Source organism: Cheilinus undulatus, linkage group 19 (assembly GCF_018320785.1).
Source record: "Cheilinus undulatus linkage group 19, ASM1832078v1, whole genome shotgun sequence".
Taxonomy (NCBI): domain Eukaryota; kingdom Metazoa; phylum Chordata; class Actinopteri; order Labriformes; family Labridae; genus Cheilinus; species Cheilinus undulatus.
Window position 1 is genome coordinate 15,317,425 of NC_054883.1, and position 12,685 is coordinate 15,330,109.

The 12,685-nt window shown below is 39.0% G+C and overlaps 1 protein-coding gene across 1 annotated transcript in view; it reads left to right on the forward strand.

Annotated features, from left to right (window-relative positions):
• Positions 1-12,685, forward strand: part of LOC121527674 (polycystic kidney disease 1 like 1) — a 48,656-nt gene that overhangs the window by 9,715 nt on the left and 26,256 nt on the right. The window contains 16 exon segments of the mRNA XM_041814701.1: positions 645-848; positions 949-1,130; positions 1,207-1,410; positions 3,263-3,426; positions 3,520-3,693; positions 3,990-4,214; positions 5,567-5,649; positions 7,698-7,818; positions 7,913-8,045; positions 9,132-9,324; positions 9,424-9,480; positions 9,577-9,948; positions 10,030-10,272; positions 10,345-10,458; positions 10,575-10,723; positions 11,635-11,735. Coding sequence (XP_041670635.1) covers positions 645-848; positions 949-1,130; positions 1,207-1,410; positions 3,263-3,426; positions 3,520-3,693; positions 3,990-4,214; positions 5,567-5,649; positions 7,698-7,818; positions 7,913-8,045; positions 9,132-9,324; positions 9,424-9,480; positions 9,577-9,948; positions 10,030-10,272; positions 10,345-10,458; positions 10,575-10,723; positions 11,635-11,735 — 2,719 coding nt within the window.

Sequence of the window (12,685 nt, forward strand, 5' to 3'; positions counted from 1 at the left end):
CACAAAAAAGAGTCACCTCTTAAAAAGCAACTGGTCTGCCTCTTCATTTCTATTTGTTATTGCTACTATCATTACCACTTTTGTTATCTTGAATTTCTATGTGGTTTGTCAATGAAAAAACACACATTTGCTGTAACAGCGGGAGAAACTTTTGCATACTAAGTGCCAAAACTAAAATTAAGTGTTGAAAAAAAGGGTCTGCAGATGGCACATCATTACTGCCAGCTGGGTAAATGCAGATATTTCCTGCTCATTTTTTTGTTTAAGATGTGGATGGCACATCAGACAGGCCTTCCTGATGTGGTCATGGTTATTTTAGATGCTCTACAGAAGTTTACTCATGAAAAATGCCCTGACGTTTGAAGATCTTCTTGTGGTTCTGCTCTCACTGTGTGTGCAGTCATATGACCGAACTATCAGGCACACCAGAAATGCATTCATGTCGGGAGCAGCAAATTAAGCAGAGGTTGGCAGTTGTGTCCCCACATACTATGCGCCTCAATCCAGTTACATGACTCAAAAATCAGGTCAGAATATGCTAGAAAGTGCACAGTGTGTGCCTGGCTATAAGATTAAAGGCTAGTTGCAGGATACGCCTTGCATCTTTACCTCGTTCATCTCTCATCTTCTCGTTTCTTTTTAAGGTTCAGAGATACGAGGTTGTCCGTCTTGGGGTGACCTATGATACTGAAGAGGACTGTGACATCAAAGGTGACCTTCACTACACCTGGACCTTGTTTGACTCTGAAGGACGCGCCTTTCCTCTGCCTCTCATAGACACACAGAAACAGAGCCTTATTCTGCCTGGACATCTCCTGTATTATGACACCTACACTGCTGTAGCAAGGGTAAGGAAACCTGTTGTGTTGTTCCTTAAATTGGGACATTGGACTTTAAATGTGACTTTTATAGCCCTAAATTTACAGACTTAGATGTTTTTTCCTGCAGGTTCAGGTTATTGGCAGTGTGGTGTACAGTAATTACAGCGTTAGAGTGCAGGTGATACCAAGCCCTCCCATTGCCTTCATCCGCGGTGGCACAAACATCTTCATTAACAGCAGACACACTGATGTGGTCACCTTTGATGGGCAGAAATCTTATGACCCAGACTTCCCCATGGACCAAGTCAGGTACAGACACACTAGTTTAAAAGCTTTCACTTAAATGCATCCAAACCAAGCACTGTTTCTGATTTCTTCTGAACAGTTTTAGTTGGACATGTCAACCTGTCAGCTCCATCACCAGCTCCTGTTTCCACCACGAGGTTCCTACTTCATCCTCCCTGCTCTCATTTCCTGTTAGTTTCCTGAAAACTAACTTTGACCAGTTCCACTTCACACTCACTGTCCACAGTGGTGAGCGCTCAGCTTCATCTGAGGCCTTCATCACAATAACACCAAACATGATCAGGTAAGAGTTACTCTGTCTACTCAGACTTCAGACTTACTCAAGAGGAAATTCACAGTATGTAAATTCTGCCACCAAGGGGCACTCAATCAAAGCAATAACAAAAGATGACAGGTAGAGACGCACTGCTCAGCTCCACCCACCTCCGCTGCATACTTCCTGTTTGTGCAGTTAAGGATTATAGGGCTCTGGGGGTAAAGGTAGAGGGCAGCAGCGTTGGAACATACAGTCAAAAGTTACGGTGCTACATTAGGTGAATAAGGAGGATGATCAAGCACTCTGATTTGTTTTTGGGACAGAAACTTCTTTACTAAGAGTGCAGCATGAGCTGACGCATTGTCTTGATGAATAATGAAAACCATTTTTCCACAGTTGTGCTCTCTTTCTTCAGATTTTTTCTCACAGTTTTTCTAGAACGTGTTTGTAATAGTTTTGATTCATGTTGCCCCTACTGGAACCCAGTCCTCTAAAATGATACCCTTAATGCCAAAGAAAACAACATGACCTTGAGTTTCGACTTGCTTTATGGTGCTTTCTTCATCCTTGGTGACTATGCTGTTTTCCAATGTATTGACTGCTGTTTTTTCTCAGGATGGTATTGGAACATTTAAATTTCATCGCATGTAATCACTCCCTCTAAAAAATTTGGGTTTCCTTCAATTTGTTCCAAAAAGTCTCTGCATATTTGCTTGTGTTTTTCCTTTTTGACCAGGAGTCAGAGGTTTTGGGACAACTTTGGCACGTACTTTGATCATGTTCAAATTTTAATGCAAAATTTGCCAAACTCTTTGTCAATGGAGGCCATTTCCGTTTTTTTTTTCTTAATTTCATTTTTATTTGAAAAGGCAATATTACAACATGTACATTATCCTGAACGTTTCCACAGCAATACCTTTTCAGGTTAATCCATGCACCAGAAGTTACAATATTAAGCCACTTGTCCAGGGAAGATCTGCTCACTCCATCAGTTCTCAAAAGTTCTCACAAATTTGTCCATCACACGGTCTGTTTACAGACATTTTGGTGAATCTGTCAAATAAAAGAAAAATAAATAAAATATATATAGAAAATAAAAAATAAAAGATAAACATGATAATAATAAAAATGATAAAATACATACATAAGCATTCGGTCAACATTCCAGTGCATGCTTCTATTTCTGCTGTTAACATTTTAATCTGAGCTGTTCTTGCTTTTACACAGAAAATTAACATTTTAACCATTTATACAAGAACTATGGGAGCTTATGTGGATGTTACCCATTCGAGGGAGTAGAGGGAATATGAATGGTCTGTTGGAGTCATACAAAATCTACATGTATTGGTGCAATAAAATCAATCCGCTTATTCCAGATTTATCCTACCCTACCCTCTCCTATCATATCCTACCCTATCCTATCCTATCCTATCCTACCCTATCCTATCCTATCCTACCCTATCCTATCCTATTCTACCCTATTCTACCCCACCCTATCCTACCCTACCCTACCCTCTCTTATTTTACCCTATCCTATCCTATCCTATCCTATCCTGGCCCTACCCTACCCTGTCCTCCCTTCTCCTATCGTATCCTACCCTATCCTATCCTATCCTATCCTACCCAATCCTATCCTATCCTATCCTACCCTACCCTACCCTACCCTACCCTACCCTACCCTATCCTACCCTACCCTCTCTTATTTTACCCTATCCTATCCTATCCTATCCTATCCTATCCTACCCTACCCTACCCTACCCTATCCTACCTACCCTACCCATCCTATCCTATCCTAACATATCCTATCCTATCCTGTCCTGTCCTGGTCCTACATTTCCTTCCCCTTCTCTTGGTGTTGATGTGAATGTTTCCATTTTAGGAGGGTGTCAGTTTACTGCTCTCAGTGTGAGGGAGACCACCTGAACTGGGATCAATCTTTCTCTGTCAGCGCCATGTGTGAAGGCTGTGATATTTCCTCAGAATATGTGTGGTACAGCTGGAGTCTGTTCTTGGTCAATGCATCTTCCAAGCCTGTCATAGAAGGTAAAAGAAGTCTGTATTCACTTGGAGATTTCAACCTTTTAATTTGTAGTAAAAAACATCAAACTATATCTCTCCTCTTCTGCTCTTTTCTAGTCCCATTTTGTTACACTTTGGATCTTGGTGCTCCGTCAACAGTCTTGGAGAGTTCCACCCTGCATCCACCTGTTAAAGATGCTTCTGTCAGTGCATTTGAAATGAGAGCCAGACAGCTAAATATGAGCCTGACTGACGGCTCAGTGTTATCTAAGAATAACAGAGAGAAGGCAGGTAAGCCATAAACAGCAGCCTCTTGTGCTTCCTCGGTCATTGAAGCTGAGTCACTCTCTTCTGTAGCCAACATAGAAACGACAAGCTCAGGTTAGCTTGTGTGACTAGGAGTGCTGCTATTTTCTACTTTTTAATGGTTGTGATAGCATTTTGTCAAATGCTTGTAATGTTTGTTAGCATTTTTGACATGCTTATCAACAGGAAAAATCAACAAGAAGTAATGATGTGCAACATAGAAGTCAGAGTAAAAGGAAAAGTTGATAAATTATGTAACAGCTTATCCGTTTTCTGTCCAGGAGAGGAGCCCTTTTTTCACCCTGTTAGGGATCTGGACCCTCCAGAGCCTTTGTCCTCCTCCACTGAATACCAGACTCTTGCCCTTGACAACAGCAGCGTCCAATATCTAGACCACTTAGGCCAGAGTGACGTTATCAGTGAAATGCAAATAGACTCTGACTCCTCTACTGACTGGGAGCTTTATTTTCCTGTCCTGGAGAGTGGGGACCTAGGGGGTCAACTAGGTAAGAGAAAAATGAGCTGAAATTGAAGCTGGTCTGGATGTCATGAAAAGTGATTTAAAAAAATCCAGTTGCTTTATATTGTACTGTACAACAGTGGCGGCTGGTGCATTTTTCTTCACGGGAGCTACAACAAAATCCCAATCTGATAGTTTATGTATGTAAGGTATATCAAAAGATGTTACTACACCGTAAGTTAAGTTATATTAATATGCCTTTTTTTTTACGTCTGCATTTGTTTGTTTGGTGAATAAATATTATAATAAGATGGCTATAATAAGGGTCAACTTCAGTCAACTTAAATTTTAATTTATCACAAATCAACTCAATACATGACAATACTATTTAAAGTGCTAATTGAATGTTTATTTAAATAGAAACATTTACAAAAGACATAACGTACCAGTAGTCACTGTTTCAATAGTGACTGGTTGAGTAAAAAATATATATGCCAGACCTGAATGCAGCAAAAATGTTGAATCACACAAAACTATTATTTATTAATTTACTTTCTTATTATTATTAGTCTAATATGCCATGTTAATAAACTACAAACATATACCCAAGGCATTTCTTACTGAAATCTCAAAAAAAAAAAAAAAAAAACATTATACTGACCCCTTGTGGACAACTCAAAGCAGCATGAGAACTAAAAAAAGCAAACTCTGAAAATCTGATACTAGCAAGCTGCTTTCTTTGTGAGCAAGTTTTTGAAATACAGGGAAGGGGACAGATGCACTTGAATGCTTGTTTTTATGTTTGTTAACTTTAGACTGTAAAAAGAGAACTGTTGGATAAAGTTAAAGAAACATGATTTAGGCGGTAACACACAATTGAATTAAGTCTTCTAACTCAAATGAACAATTTCTTTTAACACAGTTCCTTTAAGTCAAATGTATTTCCCTTCAAGTTATATCAGCTCAGTTTTACTCCTACATTTTAGTTAGCTTTACTCAACTTGTTTTAAGTTAAATTACACTGTAGAAAACTTTCCCACACTTAAAAATTCTGTTAAAATCAAACTCAAAACATGTTTATGTATTTATTTTGACTGAAAATTTCACCTTTTTTCACAAACTTTAATCTGAACATTTATGCCTCTCAAGGTTGGCCAACTTAGTGACTAAAAATACCTGAAAGGTGCAGAGAAGCCCCTCACTGTAGTGTGCCCTCTGGCCGGAGGTACAGGACTCTGAGGTAGAAATGGGCTTGCTTCAGTAAAAGCATTGTCCCTTCTGCAATCGCTGCTCTCAACCATCTGTAATCTGTACCCACCCATCCCTCACCAGCATGTGTGTTGTCCTATTGTCCTGTGTCCAGTTGTCTATGATGTGTGTATTTTATGTACTTGACAGTGCCTGTAAGAACGAATATCCCCTTGGGGACAATAAAGGTCTATCAATCTAAATGGGGGGCGGTGCCCAAAGCGGAGCTCAATGTAGGCAGTGCCCAATGTTGGGCACCGCCAACTCAACGCTGCCTTACCCTTCCTGTGGAGTACTAGAAAAATAGCACTGAAAAAGATAGTTTGCAGCCCGCCGGTAACAAAATACTTAACAATACATATAAGTGCTAAATGGAACAATGAGTATCTGACAATAATCATGATAATTGAAGTCATAACAACAATATAAGTGGAATAGATTGACAGTTGAATTTAATGTGATAAAAAATTGAAATAATTAGATTAAAAAAATCAGATTAATCCATCTGTGAGTGTGATGCATTTTATATATTATAATCTACAGTTTTATAGAGTTTTTGAAGATAAATGATTAAAACTTAAGTAAATATTTCTGTTAATTTGTAGCAGTCGTTTTATAGCGCTAGCTGGTTAGCCTGCTAGTAATCCTGAAGTGAATACACTGTATAAAACTAAGAAAATGCATGTTCTAGTGTGAAACACGTGAATGCCGTACGTGGAGATGATTGCAACTAAAGAACATGACTTATATCAATATATATATAAAAAAAGTAGGACTTCTCTAGCTGACTCAGTAACTTCACTCATGGAGCAAAAGTGTCATGCCCAGAAGCATTCTGAGAAAGAAGGTATGATTGCCAAAAATTTTGAGTACAATAACAAGGATAGTTTCAATGACTGAGTACTGTTTACTCAAAACTAGGAATCAGTTCTATCAACGTAGAAAAATAGAATTTAAATAGCGGTTTTGGATTTCTAAATTAACACGACACATTTTTTTGTATCAACCCTTAACTGTTCAGTCTTACAGTGAAAGACTGAAAGATGTGCTGGATCAAGAAGGTGCACGTCCAGAGTGTTCAGTACATCTTCCTTATAATTTTTTAGTTTAGGCAGGACTAACTGACTGAATGACTTCTTGCATGGTGCAAAAGTATGTCTTATGTCCTAAAGCATTCTGGGAAAACTCTGCAGATTAAGCAAAAACCCAGGCAACCCTTGTGCAGTTTACCTGAGCTCATAGTCCTATATTTAAAGAACAACTCGTGATTATGAGTTAAAATACCCCACAAAAGTACAATACCATCGTTAAAGCTCAGAGCTGGATTACACAGCTTTCCACATTATTAAGCAAATGACATTTTTCTCTTACTTTCCTAAATATTAATGCAAATGACAGTCAGAGTGTTTTTCAAGTCATCAGCCGTTAGAGCATAATTCAAATGTTTTGAACAAACTTAATAATGATAACTGTTATTTAAAAAAAAATAAAAACCTCAAAATGCACTGTTCCACATTATTAAGCACGACTGAGTTTTAAAACATTTTATAGGTTGTAAAGAACTGAAAATGCTAATTTTTTGAATTTACAGCATTAGGAGGTCATATTTACTGAAATCAAAAGCTATTTCAATCAAAAACATCTTAACAGGACAAGTTACATGTTAACATAGGAGCCCTTCTTTGATATCACCTTCACTATTCTTGCATCCATTGAACTTCTAGGGTTGCACAGCACTCATCAGTCAACAAGACTGTTTGGAAATGAGTCTTCATGTATTTCTGGGCCTAATGCAACCATTTCTGCTTGTGAGCATTGGATTGGGCAACCAAATAGTAGGTTTATGTACGACTGCAAGGCTTCCTGACTCTTGGGGTGATTGTGAACAGGCCACATATTTTTGTTAGAAAAGCCTGAAAAAGTATATTTTGCATAATATATGACCTTTAATAAACTGAAATCTTGCTATTGTGCCAGAACCATGTGGTTTTGTAAGAGGGAGAGAATAACTCTGATTCATGTTTCACAGAAATAAGCACTATGACTCTATTATAATGTGTCCATATTTTCTTTACCATAAACAAGTAAAGTTATAGGTTTTGTGTGTAACATATTAAAAACAATCACAGATTGTGACCAAAGAGTGTTGCAATTATCAAAATATGGTTGCATTATACATTTAAAATGTTCATACTTAGCAATTCTTGCACATTGTATGTGGCCTATTCACACTTTACACCACTTGTTGCACATTAAGCCTCACATGTTTTGTGTGCTAAAGGACTTGGTGTATGAGTACAGCATCAGTGTAGGAGACAGAGCTCCCAGGACGCTGTATCATGGCAGAGACTTCCAGTACTACTTCAGCCTTCCTTCTGGTGATCCCGATGATGACTACAAAGGTGAATAACCTCACAAACATTACAACTTTACAAGAGCACAGTCAGGCTTCAAAAGACAATTTACCTGAGTGAAGGCTTTCTTTTGTCCCCTTAGTAACCATTTACACAGTGATCAGAAGCAGCACTGGTGGGCCGGCCACCAAACCCTGTCCTGTAAGCGTCCAAGTACAGCCGAGTTTCTTCAGAGGCAATGCTTCCTCTTCTCCTTTTGATCCTGATCTGGAATTGTAAGAATCACCATATCCCCACTCCCCCTTCAATACTGATTTTAAGAAAGATACTTTTGAAGAGCTAACCTGTTTTTAATTACTTAATTAATTAATTAATTTTAGAAAATTGACAGTATACCTGTGATTGAGTCAACAAAGGGGTTATCAGTTGAGTTCTCATATCGACATACCTCTCTTCATGTCAAATCTCACTCTTTCACCTGCACATTTCCTGTTTAATCAAGTCTCACTCATTAATCTGTTGTGCCATATTCTAAACATTCATGGTAAAGAGCTAACAGGAGACTTTTTCCCTCTGTCTATCTACACTGCAGAGCATGTCTTTGCAGTTTAGAGAGAGAGGAGGCAGATTGTCTGCTAGATTTCCCTATTCACACAGGACTACTATAACCTGCGGACCTCTTGCAATTTGTGTTAATCGTGCAAAACATCTGTTGGAAATTATCTACCATAGTTCAGTGCATACATAAGTCCACAGGTAATTCTAATCCCGTGCGAATCAGAATCTCTGTAATTTAGGGTGGGAACTGAGTTTTTGTATGGTCTGCGCGGCTTTTTGTGATCCAAAAAATAACAGAGGCAGCGGAGGAGATTGCTAACAAAGTTTTGGCACATAGGTTTTAAAAAATGCTTCTCTTTTTTTTGGTAAATTTCAACTTTACAATTTGAAACATGTCGTATGACATGCAGTGGTTAGGCTGCAACAGCTGATCTGTGTGTGGAAGGATGTTGTGGATGTGTATGATCCCAAATTTATAGAGCGCTGAATAACATCCACAGCATCAACTGTATAAAAACTGTTTATTCAATATTAGATGTATCTCTACATTAAATGGGAGGGAACCTCGACTTTCGCACTCCTCCTCAGTATGATCAGCTGCAGGTATGCACAGGTGACTTATGTGACCTCCATTTGTAATGGGAGAGTTCGAGGAAACATTTCAGTAGTTGGAAATTGTGGTTAACAGTCTGAATAGGACACACTTTCAGAAGATGGTTTTGTTGATGTTAGGTGTGGTATATTTGAATTAGTTATCTTGTATTTACAGAGGGCATTGTGTAATCATTATCTCTCTCTCTCAGCTCTGAAACATGTCTGAGGAACCTGTCAGCCCTAGTGCAGCTTGGTAACAGGAAAGAGATTCAAAACTACATCAGTCTCCTCACCAACATCCTGAACAGACTCAGTCAGGACGCTGAGGCAAACATCTATGCTCAGAGACGCATGCGCAGTCTGCTCATATGTGCGCTATGTGAGCTAGAAAGCACTGAAGAGGTACACCCTGAAAGACTAATTTTATTTCACTAGAGAATTGTATTCCAACTACTTCCTCTGCCTTTAACATCCTTTTAATGACGTGTCCTTTAATCCTAGGCTGCAATGGAAGACAACATCTGCATTCTTCAAAGTCTTTTACGTTTCACGCATCAGGTGAGTCAATCATCACCTCCTTTCATGAACATTTATTAATCCAGAGTATGGGATGAAAAGTTTTTCTTCTTTTCTTCTTACTTTTTTTTTGTGAAGGTTTCACTAACGAGTGCAAGGAGGGTTATAGATCATGTTCAGGCCGTCTCAGAGAGGCTATCAAAGTCAAGAGCTCAAGGCTCGTACCATCTGGCCCAAGAGACCCTAAACACCCTGGTGGCCCTGCTCTCCTACAGCCTGCAAGCTGCTGTGAACGGCAACAACTTCCCATCAGAAAAGTTCAACCGTGGTGACACTAATCAGGCTTTTGGATCAGACTCACATGATGAGAACATTAGAAATGCTCTCTCTAATGCCTGCATAGCACACTCTTCCACTGGTGATTATAAAGAAAAATTTGGATCCATTTCAACAAGGCAGTTCATACAGCTTGTAGCTGAGATTCTGCAGACTGCTGCAGAGCTCATGATGGTGAGAAACACTTATAAGCCCACATGTTATCATAAATGTTCCCCCATGTATCTCTCTGCCATTAATCCTCGTCTTTTTTAGAGGTACCTCTTGTTTCATGAGGCCCGCGAGCACAGAGTCAGCACTGGTTTTATTGTCTTATATGCCAGAAACCAAACTCAAACCTCCTCAGTCATCATCAGCAGCTCAAGCACTGTTTACCTGCCCTCCTCTCTGATACAGCGTCTGTTTGTGCACGGTAGAGAGACTGGGAGACACTGTGTGCTTAGTATGCTGACTGAGCTCACCCATAGCCCTTACACCTGGGCTTACCACCCTGGAAAGGTAAGACTGGCATGACAGGATTACACCTAAATGGCAAAGACATTACTTTTATTATCCTCTTGTGTTTTGCAGATGAGTGGACCAGTGGTGGATCTGAGTTTATACCGGTGCAACTCAAAGAGAAAGATGCATTTTCACTCTCTCATTCAGCCAATAAACATCGAGCTGCAGCTTCCACAGAGGACAGTACGTTACTTCTTCCTCTTGTTTCCAGCAGCTTTACCCCATATTAATGCAGTAGGGCACAATGTTTGTGGAAAATACTTTTATTAATATTTATGATAACATCTCTTCTGCAGAAGAACTATGTGAGTGAACACATCCTCCTCAGGAGCCAAATCAACTATCACAGCTTCAACATTACCCAGGAGCACTTGCAACAGGTCATCCAGCTGAGTGTGGTGTTCACACCATCACTTAACAAGGCATTTCCCATCATGCTGCTCTTCAGGTAAAAGCAAGCAAACAAAACAGAAATAATCCATATACTTTAGCGAGTAGATAGGTTAATAGTTTAGGAACAGTAGTAGATAGATAGAGCTCAGGACTTGCAGGGAGTTTGCCCACTAGCCTTCGATCTGATTCTGGCAACCTGAGGGGTAGGGTTGGGCTGAACCACTGAGAGCTCCATGGACCAGTTGGAGGATTTTGAAAGTGTTTCAATATTACATGGGGAGCCAATGGGGGTGTTCTTTGGACCGGAGTGACATGATCAAAAGCATAGTGCATTGCAGTAATCTAACCCTTTGGACACAAATGCATGGATGAAATTTTCTGCATCATTATGGGCGATGAATGATCTAAGTTTGGATATGTTTTTCAAATGATAGAATGCTATTTTGGTGATACAAGATATGGTTTTTAAAGTAAGGTTCTGAGTTCAAAATGAGGCTAAGATTTCTGACGTGCTCTCTAAATTCAAATACATTGAATCCAGATGCAGCAGCGGTTGTGGTCTTTGATTTTTAGGGCCAACAATTAATATTTCAGTTTTGTCTGAGTTCAGTTAAGGATTTTTTTTACAGCCAGCTGTTGATATGCTGCATGCAATGTGGATGTTTATTTATTCAACTGAAATCACCAGAAGAAATATAAATGTACACCGGTGTGTTATCAGCAAATGGATGGTAGGATAAATTATATTTGTTAATGACTTTTTTGGAGTGGGAGCATGTAAAAGTTAAAAAAGTAATGGTCTGAGAACTGACTCCTGTGGAATATCAAGGCATGGACTGAGGCCATTATACTGAAGTCAATGACGTCTGAAAGGCTGAACAGAAATTAAGGTGATCTGTCTGAAATGAGTTTGTTGTAAAAGAAAAAAATCTTGACATAACAAGCAAAGAGTCCTTGTGTTTGCAGAATGTTTGAACGGCCAGCTCCCAGCATGCACCATCTGCTAAAGATTCATCACTGGGAGAGCAACACTATACATATTACTCTTCCTCCATCCTACCTGAAAGGTGAAAAAATATGTTATCTCTTTGAGTGTATTAAAAAAAGCCAATGATTTATTCAAAATAGTTCATTCAGTGAATGTCATGACAAGATATTATGCAATTAAATACATGTAAATACAGTAAATGTGTTGTTTGTGTAAGATAGTACCATGATTGTTCAGTAGATTTTACAAATGGTAGTTGATCTTTGACTCCCATTTGTTTGATGGGAGAGGGCACTATCACGTTTTATCCAGTGAGAGGGCCCCCTGGAAGACACTTTGTCATTTCTTTACTAAAGGGACACTTAGAGGCAAGGCTGCCAGTAAGGGGGGATAAAGGAGGGCCCTATCAAATTAGGAGCCCATAGAGGTCAGCAAAATCATGGTCCATTGTAAAGCGAAGCCGTGATACAGTTATTTTAATTTTTAACCTGAATAATAACCACTCCCACCAAAGCAACAAAAAAATGACAATTTATTTATGCTTTTGTGCAATATAGCCTTTTTGAAAATATAAACCCCCTTTTCTTAAAACACAATTACACTTTTATGGTGATGTTGGCAGTGCAGATGGGCACGCAGAACTAAACCATTAAGTAATGTCAGACTTCATAGCGAGGCCATAATGTACACAGATGTCAGCATAACAGAAAAAAGCTGAGAAAACTTTAGCAACTTCAATAGAAAACAATCACATAATTGTGAAAAATTGCCAAAGTAACTCAAAAGTTGGAAAAATGGCCATAGAGCAGTAAAAACGGGTAGAAAGTGGTAAAAATATGGATGAAAAGTGTCAAAAATGGGATAAAGTGCCTGAAAAAAGATGGCAAAAACAGGGGAAAAGTGGCAAAATAGTGGCAAAAATGGACGAAAGCAGCAAAAGTTAGATAAAAGTGCCTAAAAAATGAAGTGGCAAAAAACAGGCAAAAAGTGGCGAAATTGTGGCAAAAATGGGGAAATAATGGCATAAAA